The sequence below is a fragment of the Prorops nasuta genome, unplaced genomic scaffold (genome assembly GCF_024137725.1).
Source record: "Prorops nasuta isolate Cenicafe-Biocafe unplaced genomic scaffold, Cenicafe_Pnas_1.2 PNAS00014, whole genome shotgun sequence".
Lineage (NCBI taxonomy): Eukaryota > Metazoa > Arthropoda > Insecta > Hymenoptera > Bethylidae > Prorops > Prorops nasuta.
In genome coordinates, this window is record NW_027116811.1 from 575,438 (window position 1) to 590,938 (window position 15,501).

The following is a 15,501-nucleotide window of genomic DNA, read 5'->3' on the forward strand; positions in this document are numbered from 1 at the left end:
TCTCTGTCTCTCTCTCTGTCTCTCTCTCGCCAATCTCCATGTCAAGACTCAAGTGACCGAACCAATACCGGCAGCACCCATTCACATTCTCCTGTCGGATGACTAATTCGCGCAAACACGTCCTACTCAACCACCTCAAACCACAATCACTTTGTTCGTCAAACACTAGCTACTTCCCCCCTTTCATCAATTCGCACATATAAACATAAAATTTGCTCGTATTAATGTAAAACCTTTGATCGTTCCCATTTCGCCTTTATCGACCCTTAAATCGAAGAAAGAAAAAGAGATGAAAATGTTTCATTATGCTTTCTCCACATTTTTTTATATCAGCGATATGGCATTGTATACACATAGCTCTATGATATATAGTTTCACAGAATGATTTCAATCTTAACAAAATGCTAAAACTTATATACGTCTTTGCAGAGTATAACGAGTAGGCGATAATAAATAGCATGATGATATAACAGTACGTAGTGTATAGGGTAAAATTTATCAAGCAACTGCAGCGGAATAGTTTCAATATTCTCATTTTGCACGCAGGCCGGTCTTTTTCACACTAATTTATTATAATAATTAATAATAATATATTTGGCTGTATATACCAAGCGACGTTAACGTGGTTATTCGTTAACCATCGTTAGGACTGACGCTCCGTCAGCGGTGAGGATTGATGATGAATAGACGCTCGCGCGCGCATGAGCAATAACTTAAATTATGGCATATTTTTCGCTTAGGATAACTAATAATATACATATATATATATATATATATATATATATATATATGTATATCATTGTTATGCACAGGAGAATGAGTGTTACTCTAAATACATGTAACGAATCTACGATAACATGGCTCTTCTGGTGGGATTAAGGTAATTAATGGATTATCATTTCGCAAGGTAACCCAAGTGTGAGCATTGAGCTTAACCATGTAAAAATCATCGCGCGATGGGACTCCTGGTGAATGATACTTGACGTTGGTGGTGGTGGTGTTCATTTCAAGTCCATACTCGTATTTAAGCTGCTTGCATATTTCGATATTGTCCTCGTTGGTTTGCGGAGAAGAAAAGCATTTGGTATGCCATATACCATAGGATCTTTGGATTACTTCGCCTTCGCCAGGGCTGAAACGTCATCAGTTATTTCGTCAGTATCTCAGTTGCCCGAGGTAACAGCAATTATGTAATTAGTAAGGTTTCTTTATGTGTTTATAGCACATGGAATGTAACGATCGATGATTGTAGAGCACCGTTAATTGTTTCCTCTTCCCTACTCTTTTCTTTTTTTCTAATCATTAAACTGTTGGGCTATCTGTGTCGTGGCTCTTGTTTATTATCGACATAGAGAGAGAGAGAGAGAGAGAGAGAGAGAGAGAGAGAGGAAACTGGGAGGCGATAAAATTTCTTGGAGAAAAATACTTACGGGTCGCCGGGAGAACCTTTCACTGCTATGCAGTTTGCTTCGTCTTGACCATCGATACAATCGTTGATGCCATCGCAAACAAAGTCCATCGGAATGCATGTTCCATTTCCAGTATTCCTGCAAAATATAAAATTTCTTGTAAACTACATTGCAGCTTGCTAAAAATCGTACGTGATACGATATGGTTCTCGTGACAGCAGTGGTTTTGCATGTCACACGCGTAAAAAATGCGTAAATTTTCTATTTTCAAAATTACAAATGGCAAGCGAATGTCTTATAGTTATAATGAATTATTTGATTAAAATGGGACGAATCTTGTAATTGTTTCATCCGATCGATCTTAGGTAAAAGTGAAAAATATAGAGATTCTTACGTGTCGCATTTAAAACTACTTTTCCTGCAAGGGCATGTGTGAGGCGACTCATCGGTTTTATCGTAGCAATGCCTAACACCATCGCAAATTCGTTCAGGAGCAGTCAATTTCAAATATTCGTAGCACGAGCATCTTGCTGGCTCGTCCGTACCATCCTCGCAATCAATCTCTAAATTGCAAAAAGCACTCTTGGGAACGCATTTACCATTACCACACTTGAGCTCCGATTTTTTACAACCTAAAATCATTCGTTTGAATTGAAAGACAGGAGTCTTGCACAGTGGCACACGCGTAATAATCATTTATTTTACATTTATAAGAATGTACCATATATTGTACATGTACACCTACCGCAACCTTCCACATTATTTATGCACAATTTCTCTGCATATTCGCACTGATCCTTCTCTTCATCCGCACCGTCGCGACAATCCTCAACACCGTCGCAGAGACGATTCGTAGGAATGCATTGTCCAAGGGAGCAGCGAAAACCGTCGCAGGGAGCCTCGGAGAAAGGATTGCTCACGTCATCCTCTAATAGTTTTAGACAGAACACACAAGCAAATGCGTCATTTTAGAGGCTCGCCGAAGAGAAACATAGAGCTATATATGTAGATATTGTATGTTAAAAATATGAGATAAGGAAATACCATCATCTTACCCATTGCTTCTATGATACCAGCGTTCATATAGTCAATGCTAGTCAAGGCCTGTACTTTTTGGAAAGTGCATGGCCCATTCTGCTGGCGAAATACTGCCGAAGGATACCATCCACTTTTACCACGACAAAATACTGTCCCGCTCCAATCACCAAATGTCCCATTTTCCTATACAAACAACACGCACGAATTCGACAAATCTTTCCCAGCTTGGAGCAATCATTTATAAGAATAATTGTAGAAGAGGTCACCTGTACTCAATTTAAGCTACAAATTATTTATATACGTCCAAGACTTACTGCACAATCCACCAAGCTGTTATTTATGTAGCAACGATAGCACTTGAGGCAATTTTTCAAAACTGGCTGCAAAAATATAATCTCCGTCTGATGATTAATGCCAGTACCTACTGCCACGCAAGAATCGTTTCTCGATGGTGGGAAGATCCTGAAAGCAGCAACGCGGTCTCTCGTTATAAAAAAAATCTTATATTTGACCAATTCATCGACGGCACCACACACACAATCAAGAAAATATATTTACTTTTTCTCAAGGAACAATGGCTGCACATGACGAGTCATGTTTATCGGATTTCTCAGATGAAGCAGGGAACTGTTTGAGCTTTCTATAACCCTTATTTCGTCGATGATAGATGTCTGTTGGTGAGGGCCATCGACGAACATGTATGAAGGAGAGTGGCCAAGTAAGGCCACCGTATAGTTTATTGATAAACTGCAAAATAACGATAAATAATTAAAAATATGCTTCTATTGCTTTCGACGATGGATCGTTGAATATGGTGATATTTTTTCAACACCTCCAGTGAAATATCGTATATGCTATGCAACCATGTCACCTTGAGTTTCTTCATAAATCAGAATGAAACCAAAGTTACCCTGCATTGCATGTACGAATGCAGATAACGCTGATGGTAGGTATACGCGTATTACATGTACCATTGCAAAATGGAATGTACGGAGACATTTTCCAATCCGGTATAGAATCAGAATTGTGGCATATCGCAATTAAAAGAAGAAAAAGAACATGGAGGTGAGCTTGGTACGCCATTAAGATACCACCAATGCTCTTGAGTAAATAATATATATATATATATATGACAATCCCATGCACAGGTACTCGGAGGTACTCTATAATCTTTTAGCACACACTGTATGGATTAAGTCTCTCGAGTCTCTCTTCCATCCCGATTAACACTTTGCATTACTATACTTTAACATATCTCATATAGATACACCCTGCACCAACTCTATATCATCTATCCACACACTAATAATAATTTCATAAGGAAGATAATAATTCTGTCAATGTATTACAGTCTCGCGAGGTGTGCGGTGAAATAGTTTTGCAAATGCAATCTACGTTGTAAGGTGGAAAATGTGCGAAGGCAGCTGTGCATGGAAGAAGGAGAAAAGTTTGAAGTGTGTATATACCTATAATGATGTGGATGTAGAGCGCGAGCGAGATATACGCGCATAAGAATGCATGTGGAAGAGAATTGTGCGTTGTGTTGTGTCGGAGGGGTCGGAGGGTAGAGCAAGAGAGATCGACTTACGTGATGTTCTCCGTGCATCTTGAACTGGAGAGGAGCCAATCGTGTTCCAAGAGTACGGCCGTGCAACGGTAGAGGCCGTCGACGAAGATGGCTCCCAGCCAGGGCCAGAGGTAGGTTTTACTTCCGGTTCTCGGATCGTCGATCAAGTGTGCTCTCACTTCGCTGCCCAGAACCGGTCTGCAGCGAATGTACACTCCCGAGCACGTCTTTGCTTGCTCGCTCAGAGCGACGTTCGACGGTGGCTTCTCAAAACGAGCCGCTTTGTCCTTCTTCCAGGACCTCGAAGCGAGCCCCGTCCCTTTCAGTGGAATTAATTGCGTGCCCATTAGGCTCCTGCAATAATATTTATATGTAAGCTTTAGGTATACACACGGAGTGTTCTATTTAAAATTATTCTCAAAAGAGCTCTCACATATTCTCATCGGATGGACTTTTAACAATACTAGCTATTAACGACTTGTACACAAATTTATTCTATTCTCTCTTCTAAAATACTTGCGGTTTTCGGGTTATTCGCGCGGGTGTTTCCAGACTTTTGAAATGTCTCGTGTAACATTGAAAAACATTAAGCTCGTTCGACTTACATATCGAGAATAAGTATATAGGTATGATTATAGATTCCCGCGAGATACTCACGCAAAGCCAAGATAATTGCAGATAAATCGGCCAATGCCGTTCCGCAAAGTCTCGTTACTTTCCGCTCTTTCCGGGATGCACGTTAATCGCCACTCCTTGTCGAAATAAGCCGAAAGTACTCCTGCCATATTGAGAATTGGCCTATCCTCGTTATCTGTATTGACAACCACGCCATTGGACAGTGCGACTGCAAACGTATCGAGTCGTTAGATTTTTATACTGTTCGGTCAATGCGCGTCAATGCGTGGCAATCGATAGGGTAAAAATATAATACGAACAGCAATCTTCCTCATCCTCGTGAAGCGGACAGTCCAATACCTGATCGCATCGTTTGTGGGCTGGAATGCAAGTCCTGCTGCGTTTGCACAGAAATTCATCCTTCTCGCAGATATCTGCACAACGAAACAATTGTCATATGTGTACGTCATAGAGGGAGAAGAGAAAGAGTTAAAATAATAATAATCTTACTGCAAGATTCTTCGTCGCTTCCATCGTCGCAGTCGATAAATCCGTCGCAGATGGCTTCTCTACGCAAATTCAGCAGATAATCTTTGCAAGTGCAATTATTTTCATCGGTTCCATCTTCGCAATCGAATTTCCTGTCGCAACGCTGGCTGTATGCAACATTCTGCAAGTACCTGTTTACGAAGACCCATGCAGCTTGAGTCGAAACTTTTAACGATTTTTAACCAATACGCGCGTGTCTACATATGTTTATATATGTATGTAGATAGAAACACGCGTGCTTAAGGTTTGCTATACTTGAAACGCTGCAAAGCACGTGTACGAAGATGTAGCTGGACCATTATTTTCCCTATTCTTACGTATATCTCTATTATTATAATATATATAATATTTGTGTAGACATGAAAGTTTAGCAGATATACAGCCTCTAGGAAGCATCTCTAGCTCACCATATATGCTCGTTGAATTTTTCGATCAATGGAACTTGTATACAATATCGACGTTCGATATGAGCGTTTACTCTCTTTTTCTATCTATAATACCTATATCTGTACGTAGGAATGATCTTGTGGAGCGAGGAGAATTTTACGAATGGAGCTGCAAATAAGCTTAAGAATTATATAAAAATTACACTGCAGCGTCCTTGGCGCATGGGCAAATTATGTAACCCCTACACTGTCGCGTCTTCGTCGTCAAAAATTTGCATTGGATCGTAAGGGTAGAGGAGTAATCTCTATGTATATACATACATATAGATTGACTTACCTTTTGCAGGTAAAAGTAACGGGAATAAAAGTTTGGTGGAACGGGAGCGGTGGTATCGTTGTCCCGCTAGGGATTCTCTCGGCGATTCTCATGATTTCCTCGTTCTTAACACCGCCCAAGACTCGTGGTTCTCGAGCAATAAAATCTTGCGTCGATCGATCCGTTTTGAAATCCTTATGCGGAATTGTGGTTGTTTTGTCAGAATCTTCCAAATCGGTAGGAATAGTGGTTTGATCATCGGCATCCAGGTCGGGGCCAGCTACCACATTCGAACTACCTTCATCAGAGTTTCTGTACACTGTACGATCGTAGTATTGATTACATCGTGCTTCGTCCTCTCCATTCAGACAATCTACGATAAGATCGCAACGTTTCTCCATTGGCAAGCATTGACCCAAGCCTCCTTGACAACTGAATCCTGGACAATTCTCTCGCGGCGCAGCCCATGCTGGTAAAACTGACGAATCATCCAGATCTAAGTAGACAATGGACCAATTAAAACCATGGACTGTGCACTATATACATACACATAGGTATGCAATGCAGTCGATTGATGAAAAGTTGACATTTTCAATGTATAGGTAGAAAGACATTTACTGGTGAATGTTCGAATCCAGTCGACGAAATAGCTGACTTTGGTGTAAGCTCCAGGTTCGTGTGGTCTGGCACAGCCCTCTCCATGACTCACGATCCCACCGACGTACCATTGCGACGTTAAACTCGTATCCCTGTTAAAGGGCCGAGGCCCGACTTTAAATTATGTATATGTATATTAGGGTGGTCATTAAAAAAAATTTTTTTGACCGATCCTTAAAAAACACTAGTATTTGATGAGAAACTACAGTGGTTGAAACTTGTGGCTTGACAAATGATAGAAACACGTGCCTCAATGCGATCAAATACAATTTTTGAAGAATTTTACAGTTTTTCGCAGATAACTCATTAAATATTCGATTCTATGAAAAGATGCATATAACCTTTTCTCTGAAGAATTAAATTCTACATAATAAAGGTTCTATACATTTTTCCTCTAGAATGCATACTAATCGAGATATTCTTGAAAAATCAATCCTCTTTTTCGTTTATACACGCATTATACATATTGATTTGTTTATATGAATAATTATTTTTAGTTTACCGTACAATTAACATATTTTATTAAATTAAGAGAAATCAAATGTGTAACTACAGCGAAATAAGAATAACTACTCATATGAGCATATGTCAATATAATGTGTATAAACGAAAAAGAGGATCGATTTTTCCGGAATATCTCGATTAGTATGCATTCTAGAAGAAAAATGTATAGAACCTTTATTATGTAGAATTTAATTCTTCAGAGAAAAGGTTATATGCATCTTTTCATAGAATCGAAGATTTAATGAGTTATCTGCGAAAAACTGTAAAATTCTTCGAAAATTATATTTGATCGCAATGAGGTACGTGTTTCCATCATTTGTGTGTCAGGCCACAGGTTTCAACCACTGTAGTTTCTCGTCAAATACTAGTGGTTTTTGGGGATCCGTCAAACATTTTTTTTTTTAACCACCACCCTAATATACTATATATAATGAGAATCTCTTGATAGGCGCGCGAACGATTCTCATGCGGTATGGAAAGTTGTTTTATTGTAGGCCAGGCCGTTGCGCCGATATGAAAATGTACATGCATACCTGCGTCCATTTGCGTTTGTGGAGCGCTTTGGAATCGGCGCGGCGCGTTATACAATTGAATCATACCTGCACATCAATGGTCCTCCACTGTCACCTTGACAGGCATCTCGACCACCTTGAGGATATCCCGCGCAAATTTCAGCTTCGTTCTGGTCTTCTGGTTGCTTGCACGTGTCCAATATAGGTACTTCGACCTCTCTCAAATGATCGGCTGAAGCAAATGAATTTTTATTAACGCGCTGCCGTACGTGGCGCGCGTTGGTCATCCATTCGACAAGTACGTACACCTTGTCAATTCTCCCTGTACCGCCATGCAATTAAAGCGAATTACCATGAAAGTGTAGTAAACATAAAGAATGTACGTACGATCAGGACCGTGTTCTATGGTTGCTCCCCAACCAATAGCTATGCAGAAAGAATTTGCTGGTGGAGCTTGGCGCCAATTTGGACCAGCGGTTTGCATCTCTGGAAGGCAAACTGGTCTCACCCAACGATTGAAGCGAACGGCCTCGTTCAAATAAATTAATCCAATGTCGTTTCTCATCAGTCTGCTATTGTAATCGGGATGCATTATCACATACTTTGCCCTCCTCGTTTGGGAAGTGGGTGAAAAAGAGAATCTTCGCAATATCCCAGCGTGGATCTCGAAATAATGATTCGAGTATCTGTAAAGACAAATATTTAGGTACAACTGTCCGAATCATTCGTCGTTTTTAACTCGGGCTTATTCCTCGAGGAGTCGTTTCGAATCTTCAAAATCTCAGAGTATAGGTACATGGCTGCCTAGCTTGTACAGCCGCTCTGCTTTCGACTTATATATAGGGACCAGAAATTAATAGCTAACAAAAGTAAAACAGGTAAATCTGCCCTTTGCGCGCGCGTACTTGCACGTGTGTGTGTATATACGTAGAGACAACACGGTGACGGTGAAGCGAGAATGTGTACCATCTTCATACCTTTGTATACGTATATTGGAAAAATAAGGAAATTTATCGTAATTAAGACGCGGTGGATGGTGACACGTGGATACATGCGTATAGATATGCAGCATTATATGTGCCTATATACACACATTGACATTTTAGCATAAACGCGTTGTAGCAAGTCAATGTGAACGTTACGGTGTCGAGATTCGAGTGAAAATTTATAACCGCGCGTTTATGGACGCACATGTGTGTATAGGAAAACAAGTTGGAGAAAAATGAAGGAATTTACCGGTAGCGATTGGTTCCGATAGTATGCAGCAAATATATAGATATTTATAAGCGCGTGTATAGAGAGAATGAGTACATACATTTGGCGATTGGTACATCGACGTGCGCGCCAGAGGGCTTGCGAGAAAATTCCGATCACTGCTCAGGCTAATCTGCCATTTCCTATACATGTACTTCAGTATACGCATAGTACAAATGGTGGAATTGCAATGTTTTCCACAGTCTGAATGTGTTACGAGCTGAGACATTGCGGAGGAGCTAGTGCATCGCGGTGTAGTGTATAGCATGAAGAAGAAAGAAAGTAGCGCACAGCTGTGATGCTTATTCTATCGTCTTACCCCTGAAGGCAGTGCGCGGCAGTCAGTATCCAGCGGTCATTGAGAAGGATGCCGCCACAGTGAAAATTGCCATCTTTGTAAATTGCAACCAAAAATGGCCAGGCTTTGGGTTCGCTCGCACGACCCCCCACCACTCCTACAATTTCCTCCGTTGCAGCACTATTATTATTATTACGAGGCTTCGAGGGTATTTGTTGCAAGAGATTTAGAAATTCCTTTAGCTGGACGTGAGTGTCCTTGTGCTCATCGGAAAAGTACAATTGGTCGTCGACTTTTGGACTAGCCAGTAAGGTGTTGCTGAAAGCATCGGCGGATGAGTATGGGCCGTCTCGTGGCAGACCCGTGGTTCCACATGAAAATTCTGGACACTTTACGTATGCCGCTAATCCTTCGCACGATTCAGCGAAAACCTGCTCACCCGCCTCGTCTACCGTTACGAATATTCCTTCGTAAGGATCATCCGCTACCGAATAGTATTGCAGGCTTGGCTCCGTCCTATACCGAACAATAGAAATTCATTTCTTTTTATCCACTTGTTCAATCCCTCTCTCTCTCTCTCTCTCCCTCTCCCTCTCCCTCTCCCTCTCCCTCTATCACACGCAAAAGTCGATCCTTTCTCTCATCGAGATTATACATACTCTGGCGCGAAACCTGTTTCGGCAAAGCAAGCATCTACCATCCAAGACTTGGCTGGTCTGCAAACTGGAAACCATTGACCTTCTATATTTTTGTGAAGATATCCTGCTGTATAACCAACTGTAAATACCTGCAGTATATTTTAACATTACACATTAATTATCAATTTATCGTTTCCTTTTCTAAGATTATATCTACATCTATTTAAGTGTCGACTCTCGCGCTTCTGTAGGAATCAAGTTCTTACGTCTTTTTCCTCCTTGTACGTGGACGATAATATATGGCAGTCCAGTTCGTCCCTTCCATTTTGACAGTTCACTTGGCCATTGCAGCGTAGAGACATTGGCAAGCAATTATTTTTATTGGTATGTTTGTCACTGCAACTAAAGTAGCTCGGTCGGCAACCTACAAAAATTTTTAAACAACGTGTAATCATTTCTCAGGACTCGTGCGTGTGCGTGTGTGTGCTAATAAATTTCATCGTACCAATATAGTGGCGGAAAAATTTGTCGAAAAATATGACTAAAAACGGTGAGATTGAAAGAAAATCCCTTTATAAGTACGCGAAAGAAAGAAACTTTGAATTCTGGTAAGATAAAGGAGGGCTGGTAAAGTAGTATCAATAAAACTAGATTTTAGAAAGGTATTAGGCCGCTGGTGCCATCTTGCGGTGCTTCGTTAAGTAATACATGTATTTGCTCTGTGGTCGATCAATTACGTCTTTTTCGATTCTCCCTTTGAATAACCGAACAAAGAATATGTCATCATAATTAAATAAATAATGTCCAATTATTAAATGATCTTGATTAAAATTCCACGGCGATTGCTACATATGCGCACAAATACATACGAACAAATATAGAAGTGGACGTTAAAGTATAAATCGATAGGGTAGAATCCTGTTGCAACAGTCTTGATCAGTCATGTGGCAGAATTCATGAGTATTTGCGAGGTTGTCCAATCCGATACCTCCTCGAGGAAATTAAAACTAGCCTATATACATGCCTCGCCCTTACCTATATCCCAAGGCTTTCGCGCAAAATATTATCTAAAGGGAATAAGTGTAAAGCGACGCGTGTGCGGGTATAATGGAACTGTGCCATGTCGAGACGAGACCGGCACACCGCAGACCGCTGCGTCGCGCGTACGAGGAGACATGTTTGCACATATCATCGCGAATAAATTGAATATTTTAATAGATTGAGAGAGGGAGAGAGAGAGAGGGAGAATAAAGAATAGTTTATTTATATACATACCATGGCATCCCAGCTCATCCTCTCCACGAGGGCAATCAAAGTAGCCATCGCAAATGCGTTCCTTTGTCAGTCTGTCCTTGCAGGAGCAACTGGTCTCATCACTGGCATCTGGACAGTCCACTTTTCCATCGCACCATTTGCTTTTATAAACACAATGATTACCATCGTTGCATGCAAGTTGGTTCGATCGACATTTCCCGGCCGCGTCTAAATATTTCAAGGAGGACAAAAGGCGTTGCTATACGTATACACGGTATATAAAGATATAAATGGGTGGAGGAATACGTATAGGTGCATATAGAATACCGGTAAGAGCATAAGTCAATCCTCGAGGCCGTTGGTCCAGCAGCTTACCGTAGCCTGCAAGTGGAACCTTTCTCGAAGACTCCTCCTGCCGCCCTTGCGCGGATCTTTGATAATCCGAGATCCCTTGAACGGTTGGAAATTGAAAGATTGGCGATTGAATGGGGAATGGTAGATAAGTGCAGTAGTAAGGAGTCCTTCCAGAAGGTCCTGTCGGTACGGTGGGTAGTTGCATGTAGCCTCCAGGGTTGTTGACAAATCCTTCCTCCATTCCATACGGTCCAACTCGTTGACTACCTCTAACCATCGGCTGATCGCCGTTACCACTCGAATAAGGAGGAGGAGGAGGTGGCATAAATTGAACCGATTGCGTTTGCACCTGCACGATATTTGGCTGTCCTTGAGAATTGAATCCACGTTGCTGATGTTGCTGCATGGCTGCAGGATATTGTCCGGCGTAGATGGGAGGGGAGGAGGGGTATCCTGCGAATGGGCCTGTACTCGGGGCTCTCGCTAGATCACCACCAGGATGCCCATAGAAGCAAATCGGCGAAGGCATCCAAGACATGGGTGGTGTGTACTGCACCTGCTGACTCGATTTTATAGTTTCCACCGTTGGTGGGATCATCGTATCCGACTCATCGTAGCTTTCATTCTCGTATCGATCCTTATTCGAGCCGATTCTCGTCTTTGCAGGACGACGATGACCGTGAGCTTCTCTTATACCTAAATCAATTTAACACAACCACCGACGTTAATATTTATTCTTCGTTTTAACGCGATGAATCGTATAGATATACGTATGTATATGTATGTGGTAGAGATCTCGGGACAGAGAGAGAGAGGGAGAGATTCACGCAAACACACACACACACACAACATATATTTACCAGCAGCATAATCTTGCATTGACTGTAGTCGTCCAAGATCCGATTCATCTTCCAGTTGCCGATCGTCATCAGAAGGCTGTGCCAATGTACGGATCCTACCGTGCCGCCTCATTTCCATCACTTGACTATCCACATCTTTCGTCTTCCCTGATGATAAACCCTCTGGCAAAAGCTCCGTTTTCAACCCTGTATTCACAGTACCTTTCAAAATGTCATCAGAAGGATAATCGAAGGGATTCAGCGTCTCTTCGTCATTCCTATCTTTAACCAAATCCATCTTCTCGCTGGTCCCTTGGTTAACAATTGGCATCCGCTGTTGAACCTTCGTATTATTCTCCTGGCGCATCTTGATGTTAGCCTCATTGGCATTTATTATAGACTCGACATTGACGATAGCTGGATGCTCGATCGAATCAACTCGTTTCTCCTTTGCATTCCCATTCTTCACTTTGTCCAAAACGAATTTCTTCCCAATCTCCGCATCACCCTCTTGCAAAAGTTTTACCACGTTTCTCATATCACTGTTAGACTCGTCGTCGCCGTCGCCGATGGTATTTTCATTCGACGAATCTTTCAATTCCGACTGCTCCTTCGACTGCTCTATGCACTTTAAACACTCGATCGCACTCTTTATCATCGAGTGCTTGTCAAATGGTAAATTTATCAATCCATAACTTTCATCAGGAATTATCGACATGGTGCTATTTATAACAGAAATGAGATTTTTCATTTCTCTTAAAATGATATCGCAATTATCCTTTCTCTCCTCGCAGAAGCTCTCGTTGAACGGCACGGCTCGCTTCGCTCGCAACCTTTCGGATTCTGGAAACATCAAGTAAATTTGCCGTTCCATTGCACCTAATATGTCCCTGTTAAGCTGGTTTTCACTATCGATTAAGGGATCCTCCATCGTTTCCCCCTTATTATCGCCAACTCCAGTATTTTCCATCCGTTTATTATTGGAAGATCCCAAACCTAAAAGTAAAATAGTCCATGGAATTTGCTAAAGAGCGATAATCAGAGTCCCCGAATCTTTGCGCATATATAATTTACAACTCGTTTAAGCAATTCATTTTCTACTATTAGCTCGATTGGTGTAAACTGCTTATCAACATTGACCAGAGTCGATATACAGCTCGCGATCTATATTAAAGAGGGAAATGCATATATTGTATGAAATTTTCTAGTTTAGTTTATCACTTCACAAATCAGTATATAATACGTTAAGAAAACCAAAAAGAAATCTTTGTTTTTGCATAAAGATCCGGAGTGTATATATATATATATATATATATATATATACGTATAGATAATCGCAAATTGTTCGTACTTGTTGTAAGAGAGAAATATACTATCGATACAAGGAACGATACGATAATCGTTATGAATAAAATAGCGAAGAACACCGATATTTTGTAATTTTCCAAAAAATTCCAATGCCTCCTCGCGTACTTGTCCATTTTCGTTACTTTCGTCACTTTTGTCATTTGACTGGACCCTGCAACTGAGAAGATCCCGCAGAGAAGCTTAGAGGAGATTTTTTTCATGAAAAACATATAAACGTGTGCAAGAATATTGAATTAATTACCTGCACAGTGCGCGGGGCTGATGGAAGTCGAAGGCTTCTCCGGATTGATAAATATATCTACCAATTTCTCATGAGGTATATTATAATTTTTATTAATCATCTTTATTCTCCACTGTTTCGTGGACCTGAATGTATGGGACACGAAAACATGAAGCATAAGTTGATCAAAGTACTCGTGTGCATGAACATGTGTGAAATTCATGAGAGAGAGAATGAAATTGTGCGAGAAGAAGAATTTCTTTGGTCCATGCACGCATGTGCTTTGAGTTTATGCGACGAGCTGGCGGCTCTTCTGCCTCTTGGACGGTAACGATGACGAGCAAGTTTCGCGTGGCTGAAATATCTCTAGTAAATAACTTACCTTCTTCCAATCGTAAAATGTGGGCCTTTCTGGTGTCAAGTCCGCATTCGGGACACTCGTCCGCACTGAGCCTCCTCTCTCTCTCTCTTATTCCTATGTTACTCTCCTCTTATTGGACTGTCAAACGCACACAACGTATCACCAAATTAGCTGAAAACGAACCAAACTCTCTCCCGTCTTTGCAACAAATAATCAATGTTTCATAGTCGGAGAATAAGCAACGCTTCACACGAGATGCGTCAGCAATAAAGTTGGTTGAAATCGATGAAAAGATTTCGACACCAAACGAATGGAGGGTTAACGACTCCTTTACACGCATTGCAACGCACTTTCTGCAACATGTGCAGAAAAGAAACATTTGTCAAAATTCCAATTAACAATCGACGAATCACTCGCTAATATTATAAGTATCTAAATTTTCACATACATATATAAATATATTTTAAAAAACAGATGGAATTGTCATAGAATTCAGTTGGATATGTTGATTGGTTCAATGAACTCTGACAGAGGAATTCACGCGTACGAAACGTACCGAAGGCTACTCGTAATTGTACACTCGCAAATTTCACCACACGTACCGCGATATTGAGAACTCTGGAGACTACATTATGTATTACGAATATGTATGATGTACTGCCTAGAAACTAATCAGCTTTTCCAATTCAATCCTGCATGCATATATGGGCAAAAGAGTTTTCATTGTTGAAAGATTGATCGTTAACGTTTCTCTATGTATGTATCCCTCTCTATCGTTTCATCTACAACAAATCGACTCTTTCGATTAAGCAAAACTATACTTATATAAACATGCATGTACCTATACGTGTGCGCCGCGCGCGTATATTTAACTAATCGTTATAGTTTCTTCTCTGCATCAAAGAAAACTCATGTCTAATTATCTAAAAATTCTGATGGTCTGTCAAGACTCCCGCGAATCCATGCAGATTCATCCTTATTAATAAAAGCCTCGAAACAATGTATATATATATATATATATATATGTATGAAAATCGACTCATTTTTCACCAGGAATTTCCCTACGCCATAATGAATGAAATTCTAAAAAAATGTAATTCTTGCAGTATCATATGACCAGCATATTCTCCAACGTTGGCGAAAATGGATAAATTTTGCAAATTTAATAAAGACGCGTATACATACGCTGTACGCATAAACCGAGAGGCGTAAAATTTATTGCATCAGATTTCCCTCTTGAAAGAATATTCGCTCGCTTTTCCATTGAACAGATTATTCTTTGAATAATAATAATTGCAGTTTCTCGTGATGTAAAAGTGTGTATTAAATTTTATAAGATCAACCTATATCGAAGTTGTCGTT

The 15,501-nt window shown here is 40.6% G+C and overlaps 1 protein-coding gene across 1 annotated transcript; it reads right to left on the minus strand.

The window, feature by feature from the left end:
- Nucleotides 1–313: 313 nt before the first annotated feature.
- ndl (serine protease nudel) lies at nucleotides 314–13,865 on the minus strand. The gene is made up of 23 exons (XM_066735537.1): nucleotides 13,800–13,865; nucleotides 13,542–13,715; nucleotides 12,212–13,186; nucleotides 11,325–12,047; nucleotides 11,019–11,225; nucleotides 10,010–10,167; nucleotides 9,765–9,892; nucleotides 9,127–9,621; nucleotides 7,941–8,239; nucleotides 7,641–7,785; nucleotides 6,425–6,629; nucleotides 5,902–6,329; nucleotides 5,140–5,309; nucleotides 4,950–5,063; nucleotides 4,672–4,858; nucleotides 4,036–4,368; nucleotides 3,006–3,194; nucleotides 2,762–2,909; nucleotides 2,465–2,630; nucleotides 2,155–2,337; nucleotides 1,804–2,041; nucleotides 1,431–1,547; nucleotides 314–1,132 (listed from the first exon to the last, which is right to left on the minus strand). The coding sequence occupies exons 2-23, from the start codon at nucleotides 13,696–13,698 to the stop codon at nucleotides 829–831; spliced, it is 6,069 nt and encodes a 2,022-aa protein (XP_066591634.1). The 5' UTR covers nucleotides 13,699–13,715; nucleotides 13,800–13,865; the 3' UTR covers nucleotides 314–828.
- Between the last annotated feature and the right edge of the window lie 1,636 nt (nucleotides 13,866–15,501).

Excerpts from the sequence above, each read along its gene's own strand:
- ndl (XM_066735537.1), bottom strand. The coding sequence starts at position 13,698 with ATGACAAAAGTGACGAAAGTAACGAAAATGGACAAGTACGCGAGGAGG. Across the intron at positions 8,240-9,126 it reads GCCGCGCACTGCCTTCAGGG|ATACTCGAATCATTATTTCG; the intron begins GTAAGACGATAG and ends TTGTCTTTACAG. Across the intron at positions 2,042-2,154 it reads AAATAATGTGGAAGGTTGCG|GTTGTAAAAAATCGGAGCTC; the intron begins GTAGGTGTACAT and ends GAATGATTTTAG.